The sequence below is a fragment of the Hylobates moloch genome, unplaced genomic scaffold (assembly GCF_009828535.3).
Source record: "Hylobates moloch isolate HMO894 unplaced genomic scaffold, HMol_V3 SCAFFOLD_3, whole genome shotgun sequence".
Classification (NCBI taxonomy): Eukaryota; Metazoa; Chordata; class Mammalia; order Primates; family Hylobatidae; genus Hylobates; species Hylobates moloch.
Window position 1 is genome coordinate 6,062,306 of NW_026652278.1, and position 18,688 is coordinate 6,080,993.

At 43.2% G+C, this 18,688-nt stretch overlaps 1 protein-coding gene across 2 annotated transcripts in view; it reads right to left on the bottom strand.

Annotated features, from left to right (window-relative positions):
- The window catches only part of DOCK1 (dedicator of cytokinesis 1), a 546,602-nt gene that overhangs the window by 71,217 nt on the left and 456,697 nt on the right, over positions 1 to 18,688 (bottom strand). For both annotated transcript variants that reach the window (XM_032175218.3, XM_032175209.2), the window contains exons 34-37: positions 7,977 to 8,062; positions 7,629 to 7,785; positions 1,711 to 1,751; positions 464 to 554 (exon numbers count right to left, since the gene is read on the bottom strand). In XM_032175218.3, the coding sequence (XP_032031109.1) occupies positions 464 to 554; positions 1,711 to 1,751; positions 7,629 to 7,785; positions 7,977 to 8,062 (375 nt within the window). The remainder of the gene's footprint in view (positions 1 to 463; positions 555 to 1,710; positions 1,752 to 7,628; positions 7,786 to 7,976; positions 8,063 to 18,688) is intronic.

Here is an 18,688-nt window from a genome sequence, read left to right on the forward strand (position 1 = left end):
GCACTAGCAGGAGGTCTCAACGTGAACTGATAGAGTGAAAAGTCATGATCTGGTCCCTAATTCTTTACTAAGACAATTAGGGGTATGTCTCATCGTATCTCTTAGCTGTTCTACCAGGAAAATTCCTTCTTGATATTGTTCTCCACCATCCTGGAGTCCTATAGTCCTGAACAAGGAATTGTAGAATCTCTAACTTGCTGTCAGCTCACAGCCAAGTGATGGGAGTTTACAATGCTCAGTGATCACCTGCTATGACATCTAATTAAATCTGCATTCAGTAGGGACAAATCTCTAATCAAAATACTTCCTAAATATTTTTGTTCATATCCTTGCATTTCTTTACTCAATTTCATAAAACCTTAAGTTGTAGGCCTACTAAAATTTGCCATGGAAAAATACAATTCTGAATACTCTTAGAATTTATAACAATAGAATCATCAAACTGACTGGTAATTGACATTACCTTAAGAAGCTTTGCATGGAGAAGCAAGGTGTAAGCCGCTTCGGTGTAGTTATCACACTCCTTGTGCAGGTCACAGAGCTTGTACAAATACCTGAGACAATAAAACAGAGGTATGTCCTTAAAATGTCACTAAATAATTTGTATTGAGGATTGCAAGAGCTAAATTCTATGTTCAACACTAAATCACGGCTACACTTTCTTTTTACAATGTTCATAATTCATAATGCCTTAAAAACTTTTGGTATAGAAAGCACTAAGAAAAACTCAGGAAAAAAATAAAGATGATACACAAAGGTAGAATTTTCCTTCAAATTTTTCATTCCTTTTCATTTTCCCTTAAACATTTTTAATGAGACACACAATGCTTGATTGTGATTTCTTTGCATTTCTACTGAGTCCAAATGCACAAAAAACTCTGTAAAAATACAAATCTATCAGAATAAAGAGCTCCAATGATTACAGTCAATGTGATCAAAACAATTTCTTTGCCATAAAGAAATAAAGGTAACTGAGTTATTAAATTCACATAGTATGTTTTTAAAAAGGAGAAGTAAAAACAATCTTAGAAATAGAAAATTAGACAATCACACTCAGTGTAATAAACACATCACTAAACACTCATGCTGCGTAGGTTACATCCTTCTCCTAGTCTCCAGAGTGGTAATCTTGCTAATTATTTGACACTAGACTTTAGAAGTAACCAACAGAGAAGGGCTCAATCACAGTCCCTCACTCCAGGGAGCAAGGCGAGTAGGGGAGCAAAATCCAGCGGGCAATGTAAAATGTTTCTCTTCTTCATGGAAGAAAGACATAAAAAACATGGGACTATGGCGTCAGTTAACTAAGAGCAGACTGAAAAATTATAACTCCCCTATGTCTGGTAAAGTTATAACTGGATTTCTCACTGGATCATATAACTTACTGTGAAACATTAAAATTTATGTGCTTATCTTTTTGCAAAAGGGCCACATGAGTTGGTCAACAGGTACAAAACACTGTGAAACAATTATTTATAGTTTTGCTTCTGAGTTGGCTAATGGTGACCACCAAGAACTCTGCACTGGTCTGGACAAGCTACACAAGAGCTGAGAATGTATCTGGGAGCTCCACCAAACTCTACCTTATACGTTTCACAATTTTCTACAAAATAAACCTTTGTGGCTATAACACATTTCTTAGCATACGTAAACATACAACATATATTATTATTTATAATTAACATGCAGACAAGCGTGATGCATACGTACCTTATATACATTTCTTCTCTTTCAATTTCTTTGTAGAAATTCTGAAAAGTTAAACCATAATACTGTTTTAAGAAATCTGTTCCACAAAAGGTATCACATGCACAATAAAAATTCAAGATACTTCGTCTTGTGTCAAACACAGCCAAATGGACCCAGCTCTTTGGATCGGAACCATAAATTCACATAAATTGCAAAACCATCTTCCACGGTTCTTCGCTTTTTTTTTTGCTAGTCAAACACAATTACATTTCTACACTGAACACTGTGATGACTAAAATCAACTTCTGTCCCTTGAAAGTCACTTGTCTTTAATTAAAACAAGGTATTGCCCAAAAAGACATGAAGACATGATATCTTAGCCATAGTAATCTCATTAGAATAAATGACTACATAAATAAATATCCCAAATTTGAGAATAAGCAAATAAGCATTATCAACATGATTTTAAGCTTTCTGGGTCCAGCCTCAGCAAGAGCTACAAAAAGACAATATGATAATACAGACCCGAGTTATGCAATACACTAGCCAGTAGCCACATATATTAAAAGGTAAAATAAATTTAATTAACACTGAATAAATAATTCACTTCCCCAGCTGCACTTCACACACTTGGAGTACTTAACAGCCACATGGGGCTAGTGTTACTGTATCAAGCAGTGTAGACACAAGACACTTCCATTATCCCAGAACTTTCTGGTAGACAGCACTGTTCCAGGCAGACAAACCTTCCAAACCATGGTTAAAAGAAAGGGCTGCCTCTGAAAAAGCCCCCTGTGCATCAACACTGATGGAGAAAGCTTAGTTAGTAGATTAAAACCAATGGATCATTTCTACATATTTACTGGAAAATATGGTCTGGTTGAGCAATTACATTTCTATCAAAATTGTATTTCTTAAGGTGAACATCTCCATAAACACTTTAAAATCTTTTTCACACAGGAGCCACCAGAGAGGCACAGAAGTCACCTCACAAGGCCTAAGGTAAGGAAACATCAGAGTCACTTTCAATGTGAAATTTAGCACCTAAAAATGACGTTAGCCCTCTAGAATCGAAGCCCGAAGTAACTAGTGAATATCACCATTACAGAGACATACAATTATCCAAGAAATGGCATGGGCTCTTTAATTTCATGAGCAAAACCCAGCATTGCTTCTACAATTGATGTGTCTGAAAAGAAATGATAACTAAGTCTAGAAAATAAGCGGGGGCACATTTAGAAAAATGCACCAAGATTTTCAAGTTTTGTTGCCTCTGACACTTTAATGTCCTCCAGTTCATATAACACGGCTCCGTAATGAGGATATTTTCAGCTGACAACTCAGCGTCGCAACCAAGAGAATCTGCATCAAAGGCAGAGGATAAGCCCTTCATTTCCAACTCAAACTCGCCAGTATTTACAAGCTACGGTTTCACACCATCCCCTTTTGTACTCGTATTTTTAATCCTTTCTAAGGTTTTGATCATTTTTCTTTACAATTTCAAAACGGGAATATCATGCAACCTTCATTCCTCTCTCGGAGATACGAAATGTCTTCTATTTTCTGCCTGTGCTGAGTCCTGTTCCTTTCCTAGGACTTCAAAACCTCTCCACAACCGAAGTACACTCATCTCCAATCCCAATTTCTATATAAAACCTGTGTGTTTCTTACGTAAAGGTTCACGCGGTGCTCCCACTCCTCCTGGGCTCCGCGGGCAGCCTTGTCTCTCAAGTCCCCCCACACCAGTGCTGATTGACGTCTGTGCCAAGCTTGCAGCTCAGCTCCCAGAGGAACCCCATTGGGACCGGCCCCCCAACTCCAATCCACCGCTAGGCATTGATCTTTTAGAACACAGACATCTGCATTATATTTCCATTTTGGACTAAAACAGATACCAAGATTTTAAAAATACTGGACCCCACTCTGCATTTAATTAGCCTTGTCAAGGGGCCATGAAGAGAAGTAACCAGCATCTGCAAAGTAATGACGAGTCTACCAGTCTCAGAGATGGGACGTGTGGATGACTGCACAGAAGCACTGACACTCAGCAACATTAGCGACCAATAATTAAAGATGTTCAGTTATGAGGTGTCAGTGAAATTCTAGTTAAAGAATTACAAATATACATCCAAGATCCAACATACATGCAGACATCCTTGCAGGAGACGTCCTGGGGACTTAGGTGGCCAAGCAGAGTGACTGCTGCGTCTCTTGCTTTTTCATTTTCTTTTTTCTTTTTTTTTTTTTTTTGAGACAGAGTCTACCTCTGTTGCCCAGGCTGGAGTGCAGTGGTGTGATCTCGGCTCACTGCAAACTCCGCCTCCCGGATTCAAGCTATTCTCTTGCCTCAGCCTCCCGAATACCTGGGATTACAGGCACCCAACACCATGCCCAGCTGATTTTTGTATTTTTAGTAGAGACGGGGTTTTACCATGTTGGCCAGGCTGGTATCAAACTCCTGACCTCAAGTGATCCCCCCTCCTCAGCCTCCCAAAGTGCAACAGGCGTGAGCCACCGCACCCGGTCCCATTTTTGTTTTTTTAAGGGCAAGAACACAGGACATGAAGGAGCCTACACAACTTACAATGTTCCACTAACTGTGTTTTGTAAGAAACCATGAAGCTGGTTCTAAAGGAAACTTGGCAACAGACTTAAAGAGCATTGGTAAATTCTATGTTCTTTATTTTACTAATTTAATTTTTTAACTTTAGGCTTCATTTCTTCTCAGTGACTAACAGAGTATATTTTATACATCTGCAATATGTATACGTCTATATTCATTTAGAGATGGTTATACATATCCATCTCTATTACACTCTGTTGCTGTAATAAAAGTACCAGGAGAAAAGGGAAAAACTGACCAGGAAATTGAGCTGGGCAGTGAGTACCTATGGTTAGGACACTTCTCTACCTATCTTTAAAACTCTAGTTTCTTGTTTCTCTTTATTCCACAGATTTATTTTCTAAATGAAAAAGCTGTGACAGTTGGGATCCATTTTATCATCCCCAGGAAATGGTTAAGAGCAGAACACTTGATTTTTCATCAAATGATTCAGGACATTCCCATTTGAAGAAAGTTAATAACGTCAGATAATCTTGAGAACCCTGGGTGTGCTTCTTAGTTAAAACTGAGCAAGTGCCGACCACAGTAAAAGTACGTGGGCACTGAGTCTGGCTCTGAATGAAAGAGGAACACAGGTTCACATTAGAAACTGTGATTGTAGGTTTTATTACAAGAGTTTGCTTCCTGACCCTAGATTCAGGTAGTAACAGCCCATATTCAGAGCACACCACCATTTCTCCATTGTTTCATGTCCTGGTGAGCATAAGAGATCTTGCTTAAAACAATAGAAGTCTCAATCATCAAAGTTGGAAGATGATCAAAGTTGAAAAACTTATTGATAATTCTTCCTTCTGGGCACTTATCAGCCTCTTAGATCCCCTTAAGGATTAGAAGGAACACTATAAAGTTATGTCCATAGTAGGGAAGGATTTTGTAAAGGTCTCCATTTCTTTCCCATAGAAAAATACTGGTTCCTATTTCACGTCAATCACATTGGCACCATGACAATAAATTACTTTGAACGTTGGTCAGAATGCAAGAAGACAGTGAAGCAAGCGCCAGGTTCGTTTCTGTCTGTAAGATCAGACCAACTGACCTGGGGCAGAGCTTGCTGCTGTACCACTGGGTCAGTCTCCAGGTGAATATGAAGACAAACACAGCCATGGCCCAGACCTCAGGGCCAGTCATCAGAGGCCAGTAATTTCTACAGTAGCCTAAGACACCATGATGTATCTGCAAACATTCACATTTTTCAAGCTCACAGATTCTTTCTGTGTCCAGTTGACTGATGAGACCATCAGAGGTATTCTTCACACTGTTACAGTGTTTTCAGATTTCCAGAATTTCTTTTTGATGATTTCTTTGAGTTTCTGCATAGTTTGCCCATCTTCTTTTATGTTTTATCTACTTTTCCCATTAGAGCCCTTAGAATATTCATCATGGTTGTTTTAAATTGCAGGTCTGATGATTTCAAAACCTCTGCCATATCAGAGTCTGGTTCTAATGCCTGCTCTGCCCCTTCACTGTGTTTTTGTCTTTAGCGTGCATTGTAATAATAGGTTGAAAGTGAATATGATGGACTGGGTAAAAGGAATCTAGTACTGGCTCCAGTGGTGGTTTCTGTTCCTGGGCTTCCACTCTCTGGTTCTCTGTATCCTCCTGTTCTCTGACTTTGGGGTCAGAAGTTTGTCTACAGATCTAAGAAGATGGAACTAGTAATTGTTGATTGTTTTCAATTTGTGCAGCTTTTTTTCTTGTTGTGAGGACGGGAGTGACAATTTGCAAGCTCTTTACATGCTGGACCAAAAACTGGTCCCTTATATTTACATTTTTAAGGAAAAGAAAATTTGTTAGAGAAGTGTTTATCATTAGCCTAAACAGGTTGTCCAGCCATGGGATGAAGAGGCGGAGACTGCTCATGAACTTTCAGCTGTAAGTTCCTCATGGCAAAGCACAGATCCAGCACTGATACCATAGTCGATGAAAAGTGAATGCATTCCTTTTTGTTTATCTTTCTAATCCACACAACTCTGGCTTTTTAAAGAATGAATGATGTGTCATGTTCCTCCTGGCATGAAAGTCCATTTCCATGAGCGTAAAGCACCCACGAGTCCACACAAACGGTGGATGTGGCAGCGAGGGCTATGTATCCACATGTTGTTGGCGACTCTGAAATCCGGAGGCCAGTGGCTGGGCAGAGAAGGGAGGTAAGTAGAGCAAAGCAGGGGTAGTGTTTTCTTGCATTCTTGCCATGCGACAGGCAAGGAAACCTGAGGAAAGCCCTGCTATGGCCAGGAGTCAGCCCTTGTGTTTCTTTGTAAGAGAAGCAGCGAAGGGAGAAGCAGATAGCTCTGGAGCCAGCTTGTGGGAATCACGACGCTGCTGAGAGCCAAGAGGCTGGCCGGGAGCTGAGCTTGTGGTAAAGCTTCCCAAAAGCTCATTGGTACTAATGGATTTCCTGGATTAGGGACCACAATGACATCAGGAAGGGAGTGTCCACAGAACCCAGCTGTACCAGGGCAACAGCAGGAATGCAAAAGGCAGACAGATGGCAGCAGCCAAGGTCGCCCAGGTGTCTGCTCTCCATGGTGCCCAGATCTGGTTTCCTGTGGCTGCTGTAACAAATTACCATAAACCTAAAACAACAGATATGTTTCTTCTCACAGTTCCAGAGGCCAGAATCTGAAATCAAGGTGTGAGTAGGACAACGTTCCCCTAGAAAGCTCTAGGGGAGGATCCTTCCTGGCCTCCTCAGGCTTCTGGTGGCTCCAAGCATTCCTTGGCTTGAGACTGCATCCCTCCAATCTCCGCCTCCATCTTCACAAGGTCTAGCCTGTTTCTGTGTCTTCTCTTTTGTCTCTTATGAAGACATCTGTCATTGGAGTTAGTACCTCTCCCCTCCCCTTGCAGGTAATCCAGGATAATCCCATCTGAGATTCTTACTTAATTATATTTGCAGGGCCTCTTGTTTCCAAATAAGGTCTCATTCACAGGTTCTAAGGACTGGGGGACGGATCTACCTTTGAGGCCACCATTCAGCCTATGTACTATATAGAATGCATTTATAGTCTCCTAATCACAAAGCCTTAAGGCTGTAATCCATGAGGCACTACCTTGGCTGCAAAACACGGTGACTCATCATTCACAATGACAAGGAGAGTGATGTTAAAATGTCCAGAGATGGGACAATTTTACAGACTTATTCAGAGTGGACGACTTCATGATTCCTTCCCTGCAACAGATGAGGAAACAAGCAAAGGAGATTGTTCTGCGGTAGAAAGCTTTGTGGCTGACTGTCATAGACAAGTGGGCACTCCCCGCTTCAGTGTCTGGTGTGCTGTGAAAACTGAAAAAACGTGATTAACCTTTCACTCACCAGCACATTGACGGTGCAGCTCATGCGGTTTTCTTTGTTCTCGTCGTGCATGATGGTTCTATAATCCAAAAGCCTTTCCATTAAGCGCACAACGAGTTTTACGAAAGTTTCTCCTGTTTTGGCGAGGTATTTGTGCTTCCTGCAGTGCTCCAGAAGGCTGAAAGATAATTATACACACCTTGTTAATCACACTCAGAAAAAGAAACTCAACGGAGGTGCAATTTTAACTATTTTCCATTATTAACATATTTTAATTATTTCTGGGCTACAAAGTTCATTGTAGTCTAATTACGGTCTCCCTGTCTCTGTATCTCTCAGACATAAATCCCACGGCTAATCAACACTTACATTTTATCAAATAACACTTTGTACTGTTCGTCTCCTCTGCCTCCTTCCACTTCATGATCCAGCTTGGTGATGATCTCATTTTCAAACTATAATTAAACAGAGGAAGCGTAAATAATCAGCATGGCGGGTATTTCATTTTATGACTTGAGTGTCAATAGAACATAAATCGACAAGAGAGATCATCATAGACGGCTACCCTCTGCCTTTGAAGCCTCATTTAAGAGTTGCCAACACAGAACCCCTGGAGGTTTCTGATGATCCCCTGCCACAGGGGGACCTTTGATTTCCTTTTCTGGCTAATGGAGCCTGAACATGCATGTCCTGATAGCAGGAGCAAGAACCAGGGGAAGAAAGACAAGGAAACTGTAGGGGGAAGAAAAAAATCAAAGCGCAGCATGAAAAAAAGTCTCAAACTTCATCTCTACAAACACGTAACATCTAAAATAGCTCGTTGGTTCCTGAAATGAACAGATGGTGTTTCCCCTGCCAGTGAAGAGTTCTCAGCAATCTGAAAACATCCTAGGGGCCACTTAGCTGCCATTCCTTGATAGATCCTAGTGAAATACCTCACTCTGACTGAAAAAATGTTCTAAAGAGCAAGAGGAGCAATGTCCCTAAAGATAGACCAGCAGGCACCTCAAGAAGGTCCATCTCCAGCCTATCCTCCATCCCCAAACTTCTGATTAAATTTCCTGGGAATCAGGGTGCAGAAGGGTCGCCAGTACCAGCTAATTATGTCTCAGATCCATGCTTTTAGAAAAACTCTAAATTCTGGGGGGTAGAAATCTCTAAAATGTCTTCAAGCGTCTGATCAGCTGAAAAAAACCTCGATAACAATGGACATGTTTTCCTCATCCTCACTGCCCAGTTCCCCATCTCTGGCAGAGTTCATAGCCATCTCAGTCCTGGGACTCCGGCCTGGTGACCAGCCATGCTGCAGGGGGCCCTGAGGTTACCATCAACTTGTGTCAGTAGCAAGGAGGGGCTGTGAGATTGTTCATTCCCATAAAGATGAGACAGGCACACTCTCAACTGAAGGAAGATGGACAAAGGAAGAATTGAAGAAAGCTGAATCCAGGGTTCAGAAAGCAAGTACGCCACAGGCATGTACGCAAGGGTCTCCAGGATCTCTCTAAAGCCATGTCCAATCACCTGCTTTCTCAGGTAACAATTCTCAAGCTGCCTACTGTTATTAGGATCCCAATGGAATTTAAGCTGAGTGAGAGGAAGAATTTTTCTTTGGTCATTGCTCTAGCCAGCCCCAAAACCTCAAACAGTGCCTTTGATGCTCTAATGGAATGAATATGCTGTGTGCACATAAACTATTGAATACAGTTGGTCTTAGATCAACTTAGATTGGATAAAGTGCTTAGATTGGATAAAGCTGGAGAGGGCTTAATATGTCAGCAAAGGAGTGGTCTAGAGGGTTGATAAATCACAACCTGCATTCTTGGCCAAGCCAAGCCCAGTCGTGAAAACAGCTCATCCAGAGTGCCTGTGACAGACACTGTGGGCACCAGAGACTTGGGGATGCCCCTGCAGGAGCAGCTGACTGTGGCCCCCTGAGAAGCAATTAGCAAGGAGTGGTGAAACCCAAGGAGGTTGGCGGGGGGGGGGGGGGGGCCTCAAAATGGACACAGATACCCTGCCTGTCCTTAATCAGTATACACTGCCCAAAGCCACAGCTACAGATGAAACAAAGGCTTTCAGGGCTGGAGAGAAGTATTGATTCTTGCCTGACATCAAGGACTCAGCAACATCCCCAGAACCCGGACCTTAGTGAATCTCTCCAGTTTTCTTCTTGATCTTCTCCATGGTCTCCTCCCCCAAATAAACACTTCTTTTTGATTCTGTCTGGCCTAAGAAGTTCAGAGATTTTAGCAGCATAGACAGATGGTTCTATTGAAGAAGGAGGAATGAATTGCTTTAGATTTTTTTTTTCTCTTGAAATCTCACATTAACAATTTTCACTGTAAAATAACAACCTTTTGATACTAACCACTACTATCCTGCCCTTTACAGAAAAGAATTCTGCAAAAGGTAGTTCTTTTTGGAATCAGATACAAGGGAGATCACTAGGTAGTGGCCCAAAAGTTGGCATTTCAAGGCAGTCCCATCTTCCAGATGGTGCCATGATCCAGACAGACTTCAAAGATTAAATGTTTAATGAGGGCTGATGCTTCAGGACAAATAACAGAGACACAAAATTAAATTAAATTTAATCAAAACATGATTCAATTTCATGTATGTTGTTGAATGAGTACAGACAACAAGAAAGGTACAGAGAATGCAGAGAAATGTGCCTTCTCCTGACATGGGCAAACACACAGGCATTTAAAACGCTCATCAATGGTCAAGCTGAAGGGATCTGAACGCGGAGTGCAGGTTATGAAAACGGCATGTTTTCTCTGCTTCCATGTAAATCTACCTGTCACAAACACAGGCAATGAGGAAGCTACAGCCACCTAGGTATGCTGCTGATCAAATTTTGACTGATGAACTTAATGATTTCCAAAAAGGTGGATGAATGGTAAGTAAATCAACAACACAGCTGATTCTAATTTTACTAACCCTACTCCAAACTAAGTAATTTACACAAACACCTGGCCACCTTAATCTGTTTATTAGTAAGGATTCAATACCACAGATCCACAGCTAGCTTCTAATTCCAGGATCCTCATTAATTTTTACAGAATACACTCGAATTGATTCGCTAGTGTGCTGTGAACTGTTACTATAATCAGAATTAAATGATCGTGTCCCACTAAATTGGAGACAGTACATTTGCTGATAGAGCAGAGCTGGTTTTATAAAAATCACGCTTATTATCTTCCTCATAAATGCACATTGTCTGGTGATTTGCAACAAGGTTCTCTATGGCTAGGATAAAATTAGCACAGGTTTACTGTGTTGCTCAAAAGGTGGCAGAGGCTCACTCACGTAATAAGCAAAACCATTATATTTTCTTCTCTTTTCTGAATCACTAATATTGCTACAAAAATATTCACAGGGTGTCCAACTTAAAATACTGAACAGAGAGTCTCTAAGTGTCTGATACCAGCAGCCCTCTGAGAACATGAAACAAGAGAACACTTATGAATAGAAGGCCTTTCGGAAATTTGCTGTTAAATTGAACGTGATGGAGTCAGGGGGCTGTGCTCGAAGCGATATTGACGTCTTGTTAATTCAATTAACTTAAAAAGGAAACACTGCTTTTGCCACTCACTGCCACAGTTAACCATAGGCTATTGGCACCTATTTGAAAGATCATGGAGAGAAGGATCCCAGTAGTAGCTAATCCAAAAGCCAATTATATTTGGTTTGGAATGCATAATTTTTGTTTTGGGTGAGATTTACTATCCTTACTCTAATGCATCTATAATTTTATATGTCTATAATGTATAAAATCAGCCTGCACTTGCCAGACATCCAGGACCATGCTTCATACACCAGAAGAGCTCTAGGGTTCTGTGGGAGCGCAGCAGGAGGCTGGGCCAGGGTGGAAAGGTTTGCACAGACCACTCACCACCTTGACGGAGGGCTCCAAGATTATCAAGAGCTGGGTGAAACCTGAAATCTATGGACATGGTCTGCTAAGTACATTAGCAGAAGGGCTTATTTGACCCTTTACAAATAAACCTTAGTACAATGCTGCTCTTTGCCCAGAGTGCTCTAGTTTCTCCTGTATTTAAAGAAAAAATGCTCAGAAGATACTGCAGGCCAGGGCATGGTGTTCGACCACCTCCAGGTTTCAGAGGGCACCAAGGAATCAGACTCTCTCTGCCTTCTCTCCCTGGGACGGGGCCAATCTGATGAAACTGGACAACCACACCTTACCCCCTGAGCGTGTGCAGGGGGAGGTGGGCGGGAGAAAGTTGCTGGACTGTATCTGGGTGGAAAACATGGTTAAGAAGACAAAAGCGGCAAGGTTCAGCAGAGAGAAGCGTGACACCGCACAACCCTTGGGGCTCCAGGCGCCCATGCTGACATCATACAAGTGACTGGTCCCTCCCGATCCATCACTCAGCTTTGAGTCCCTGTGCTCAGACACATTAATGTCTTTACGTATAGAGCACTCCCCTTGCCTAACTGCTCTGGAAATTTAATTACATACTAATTAATTGGTGGCACTTCATCCCACATTCAAAAACCTCCACATCCTCCTACGTCTGTCAAGCAAGGGGCTTGCTGACCTTGGAGCTCCTGTGAAACACTCATGAGCCTGGAGGACCCAGAGCCACTCACTTGGAGCTGCCTGGCTGGGAACTGTGCATCGCAGGCCATGACACCTTGCTGATGCCTGAGACAGGTGCAGCGGCTCCTTATGTCTACATGACACGGATTAAAGAGTGACTTCTGGGCTGTATGCAATTCCAGAGGACTCTGGGAACATGGCCTCAAAATTAGTCCTGTTAAATCTGGTTAAAGGGGATTATGGAAGAATCTCTTTGCTGGAGGGCTTTTAAGAATGAAATTCAATATAATTACAGCTCCTGGAGTCAAGGATCTTGGTTTCCACGGCTTCTCAGACCATCTTTGGGTCTGGATTCAACGAAACAGAAGCCTCTTGTGCCATATTTCCTCTTTAGGCAAGAATTATTTTGACATTGAAAGCAAAAATAAACCAACAAACAAAATCCTAATGAATTAAAGAATATACAAGATAGAACTGCCACCAAACTCATTCACATTCATATTACAGTGGAAAATACATTGGCCTTTCCACCAAGTGGCAGAAGCCACTGACATTCACCCGGCTATTCAATTACTGGCTTCTGGTTACCGGCATGGGCAGCGTGAAGAGATTATTCAAACAGGAGCTCGGCAACACTGATGACACAAAGATTACTCATGTTCTAATACTGTTACAACTAAATGGGAATTTCTGGAAGTTGTGCAGCATTTTACTGAGCCTCACAAAGATGACAGAAAATAGCTCCATGATTGAAAATATTATTTTTGCTGGGCAGATTTTTCCATTCCATTTTTATTAATGGTCTATGGCCCATATGGTCATTTGCTGCAATTCTCAGCTGTTTGTTCTGTATTTTCCAAAGACATAACAAATGGAATTCTTTAAAAAGATGCCAGGAGGGAATTTAAAAGTATGCTTTTTATTATGAAGCAAAATCCAGTATGAGGGTGAGACTCGGAGTGCGGTCTATGGGAGGGCAGGGTTCTTGGTGAGGCAGGGAGAGTCAGCTTAAGGCCAGGAGAGGGCTCATCTCCTGTGACCAAGGGCAGGCTCGTCCAGGTGGATGGGATAAGGGGCGCGAAGACCCCAGTGCCTCTCCACGTCTCCCCTGCCAGCTTATCAGTCCCGAAATCTTCCCAGGTAGGACCTCTCCTTTCAAACAAATGGAGATTCCTAGAGTCCTGAGTTTAGGGGTAAGCATGCTACTCTCTGGATTGAGGTGGGAACAGGGCGAAGGGGTGGGATGAACACAGCTGTGGTGGTGTCTTGAGGAGTTGGCCAGCTGTAAGGAAAGGGGGCAGAGAATGTGCCCTTAGGCACCAGGACAGGAAGAAGCAGCGGGGGGGATGATTTAGGAGAATGGCTGGGGCATCTGGATCATAAAAGATTCATAGAAAGTGCTGGAAGAGCCAGGATGACCACAGGCAGCTGGAGCACTCAGAGACAAAAGAGGCAGAAGAGATGAGAAATGGGTTTTTGTTGAGGAGCTGCACTGAGTGCCTTAGGTCAGCCTGACAGAGCTGGCTCTGGGGAGGTGGTAATGAAGCTCTGCCAAGGCCTCCAGACAGAAGGTCTCTGATGCTAATGGAACTTCCCCTGTGAAGGGCCATGTTGTGGCAGGAGCTTGGCCAGACAGATGCCTGTGAGATAGGAGGCCCCAGATGTCCACAGTGGCCTTGAGTATGGACAGGGCAGGGAAGTAGCACAAGAGTGCCCAGTGATGGAGGGGGTGGCTGATGACAGTCGCCACAGGGCTGGGGGCCACCCCAGGGGCATGGCTGCAGTGGGCATCCACTGGGGCTTCCCACATGTATCCCCACCTCCCTCGGCTTGGAGTATCTACACTGCAAGCACTAGCAGGAAAAGAAACCCCTCAACAGGCATCAGCCTCCTGGCCGTACACAAACAGGGATGGGACAGGAGAGAGGTGTGAGATCGTAAGAGCGTCACGCAGCGTCCAGTCGCTGGGAACGTCTTCTTGTCAATGGACCGCAGCTCTATGGCTGTGGACCCAGCTCGCAGTGAAGCACATGACTTTGAAGGTAGGAGGGATTTTCAAAAAGAATTCAAGGCCACTGTGCACATCCGGGGCCTCCCATCTCACAGGCTTCTCTCTGGCCCAGCTCCTGCAGAGCACGACCCTTCACAGCGGGCTTCCACTAGCATCAGGGACCTTCAGCCTGGAGCCTCTTGTGGAGCTTCATCGCCACCTCCCCAGAGCGAGTGCCATCAAGCTGACCGAAGGCACTCACTGCAGCCCTGGACAGAGAGTCCCAGGCCACAAGGAGGATATGGCCCATGAAAGGATAACTCCGTGCCACCCCATCCCGCCACCAAGACAGCCCATTCAACACATGGACCCTGGAGAAGCAGGATAAGGGCAAGGCTGAGCCTATTCCGAAGGAAAATTTGTGCTCTTTCTTGCACAAGTGGAGACAGGAAAGCAGCAGGCTCTTGGGAAGGTGTAAGGGAAAGAACATTCGAATGAAATGCCCGCCGCTGCGGCTGAAGAGCACAAGCACGAGAGCAGAAACTCTGGGCAACATTAGAAAAGCCAATTTGTAACACATGCTTTTAAAATTCCAGTAATGGTTTGGTGCAGTTTAATCTTGAGTAAAATAGCAGGTTTTTCTTCTGAATCCAGCAGGTCTCCTCTCTACTTCAATTGTAAGAGTAAAATACAACCTGGACATATATATTATTTCATATTTCACAAATAGTAGCAATATTAACAGCTCCACTCCAAAAGACACAGCAACCTTTAAAAACCCAAACACTGCATGTTCTCACTCATAGGTGGGAACTGAACAATGAGAACACATGGACACAGGAAGGGGAACATCACACACCGGGGTCTCTTGAAGGGTGGGGGGAGCGGGGAGGGATAGCATTAGGAGATATACCTAATGTAAATGATGAGTTAATGGGTGCAGCACACCAACATGGCACATGTATACATATGTAACAAACCTGCACGTTGTGCACATGTACCCTAGAACTTAAAGTATAATAAAAAAAGAAAAAATAATAAAAAAATAAAATAAATAAAACATAAGCTCTATCATGGGTTCAAAACACTGAAGCGTTGTAAAAACAAACCCCCCTAATGTCTTCCCCCACTCCAGCAGGGTTTGCATATCTGCTATAAAAGTGGAGGCAACTTAAGCCCTTGCTGATGTGACTAATAAGGTGAGGTAAACTGGGCTTGTGGCAGAGAGTTAGGCAGCAGCCGACCATCCTCAGCCCAGAAGCTCATGGATGGAGAAGCAGGTGGGGACAGCCCTGCACCAGTGTGCCACACACATGCCCACTCTACACACTCGCCCACATCACCGACAATAGGGGCCATCCCTTGTGCGTTAGGAAGACCAGCTGAGAGGGATGGGTGGAACTGGAGGCAGAAAGGACTTAGAAAACGTAGGTAGACCAAGTCAAGAGACAAATACTGTGGCCCAGGAATAATCCTGGACTAGTGCACTGGTGATTGCGCAGAGGACGGAGGCTGCAGACGAGACAGAGGGAGGATTGATGAAGCTTCACAACCGACTGCCACGGAGGCCAGGGGAGCAAGCAAAGGCCAGGCCAGCTTGACCCACAGCCGGAAAACCCAGTGACAAGGAGACCGGCAGAAAAGGGGATGATGCTGCAGGCTTGGGGGATTCCAGCTGGGAAGCTGAGGTGGGCACATCAAACAGAAGAAAACTGATCTTTTCCCAATCACAGAAGCAGATTAACAAACAAGAGAGATTTTTTTAAAACAAGGGTTAGTTTTTCTGCCTTCATTTTAAAGATCTTTAATGTACGCTATCCCTTGTCTGCAGAGGTTCAAGCAGATGACAACACAGAGAAACAGGTGACTCTGAACCAACAGTTCAGGTAGCTGACCACACTCAGCCTGACGGTGGGTCCTTCTTGTGGGTGAATCTGTGTCTTCAGGCTTATGCTTGGATTTACATACATCCAAGCACGGCATGTTTCATGCTAGTGAAATAGTTTGTTGTTTACGAGATGGAACTAAATGTACCAATTACTTCATGGTATTACTCAAAAACAGTTTGGTTTTCTGGAAAGATGTTTCCTGACGCTGGGTTGATGTTGAAGCCCCAATGGGGAGACAGTGTTTAAAATGGCGGCACAAATTCTGTGGCTCTCATTAACTTCGGACCATTTCCTAGCAAACCTGGGGCCCCTGCAAATTGGAGAAAATGAAGCACTTCCTCAGAAGATTGTTGTAAGATTTTTTAAACCTACCACAAGGCAGCCATGAGACAAAAGAATGTGAGGGAAAAGGGGAACAATTCAGAAACCAAATTCGCATTCATCTTTATTCTAACTGCCCTTGACCTTATTTTGACCCAAAGACTGCTTAAAAAATGACAAACAGAATGATGTTTTAAACACTTTTGATCTTAGTTTTCTGTGCTAGTGACATTTATCTATATAAATACACTTTCCCCCTTAGCCTGATTCTTTAATAGCAATTTTTCACAAAGTCCTTCTTTGGGCTTGATTTATATAAAATTCAAAAAGTCAGATGAATTTTCTGCTTAGAAAAAAGCATTTAGATTATAATTCGTAGTTCCAGTGAGTTGGCAGTGAAACTGGGGCCATGACATAGTGCCAGCAGCAATGGAGACGGGGCAAATCTTATCGTATTAACATCAAACCATTTGGCAATAATTTCAAAAGTTACAAAAATATTTGAAATCAGTAATTACATTTATAAGAGTGTATACTGGGCAAATTTTCAAAATAAATTCAAGCTATATGCATGAATGTGTTCACTGCACAGTTATTCACAGCAGTGAAAATCTGCAAACAACCTACATGCCCATTTATAGGCAATGGATAAGAAAGTGATAGTTAACTTTATGCCATCATTAGTATCATGGTTGCTGCGTTGTAATTAAGGGAAAGCTCTCTGATATATTGTCACACAGAAAGAACATTAATAAAAACAATCTAGATATAGTATTTACAATGTTCTATTAGTACAGTCTTTATACAAAGACTTTGCATATACACAGACTGGCAGTGAGCCAGAGAAACAAAAACAGCTGTTCTTTCAAAAATGAATTATCTTTAATATTATTAAAAATAAATACAAGGAGACCTTCTGCTACCATGGAAAAAAAGAGAGAGAACGGAAGGAAAGAAGGAAGGGAGGAAAGAAGAAAGAAAGGGAGGGAGGGAGGGAGGAAGGAAGAAGGGAGGAGGTACTAACACCACTCATCGCAGTCCAACTGACATTACACTGGGGAAGTTAAACTAAAGCCCTCTCTACTGTCCATGGTTGGAATAATGTGAAAATAACAGTCACCAGTCACCTTATAAAAAACTGCCTAGGGCTGGGCGCAGTGGCTCACGCCTGTAATCACAGCACTTTGGGAGGCTGAGGCGGGCAGATCATGAGGTCAAGAGATCAAGATCATCCTGGCCAACATGGTGAGACCCCGTCTCTACTAAAAATACAAAAATTAGCCAGGCGTGGTGGCACGCACCTGTAATCCCAGCTACTCGGAGGCTGAGGCAGGAGAATCGCTTGAACCCAGGATGTGGAGGCTGTAGTGAGCTGAGATCGCGTCACTGCATTCCTGCCTGGCAACAGAGTGAGACTCCATCTCAAAAAAATAAAAAACTGCCTAGTGGAGCAAAGCGCAAAAAACAAATAATGATATCCTAGCCAGGTGTTAGGCAATGGTTTTTGAAGCACAGTTGTGGGTGTGTGGAGGTTAAAGGAAACGGCTCCAGCAGTCAGACTCTGTTCATCTCCCATGCGCTCCTCCCCGGCTTCGGGAGCGACCTGGATGAAATGGCCATGCCCAGGTTTGTATGCAGCGTTGGGCCCCATGGTCCTGCAGACACTGGGGACTCACCCTGCAGGCTGCCCCCTGCACTCCACAAACACCCAGACCAAGGGAGGTTCCGACCTTGAGAGAAGAGCAGCATCCACAACTGCCTTTTATGGTGCCGGGCACCGTGCTAGGGATTGTACAGGTCTGATTTTATTTCATTCTCACAACACGGCTTTCTGGTAGATTCTATTTCATGCCAATGTTACAAGCTTGAATTGGAGACTTAAAAGATGTTGAGTGATTTGCTGAGGACCCAGGTAATACCTGGGTATTACCTGTGAATCTCAGTCTCCTTGCCCTCCGTATCTAAACTCAACTCACAGTGTGGAGACTGTTTTGGTTTCATATCTCTCTTTTCTGTTCTAGGAAACAGCAAAATCATTCTTCGTGGATAGTGCCTTCATGTGATATGATGAAGACGACCAATGAATAAAACACATGAAGAAATGCTCATCATCACTGGCCATCAGAGAAATGCAAATCAAAACCACAGTGAGATACCATCTCATACCAGTTAGAATGGCCATCATTAAAAAGTCAGGAAACAACAGGTGCTGGAGAGGATGTGGAGAAATAGGAACACTTTTACACTGTTGGTGGGACTCTAAACTAGTTCAACCATTGTGGAAGTCAGTGTGGCGATTCCTCAGGGATCTCGAACT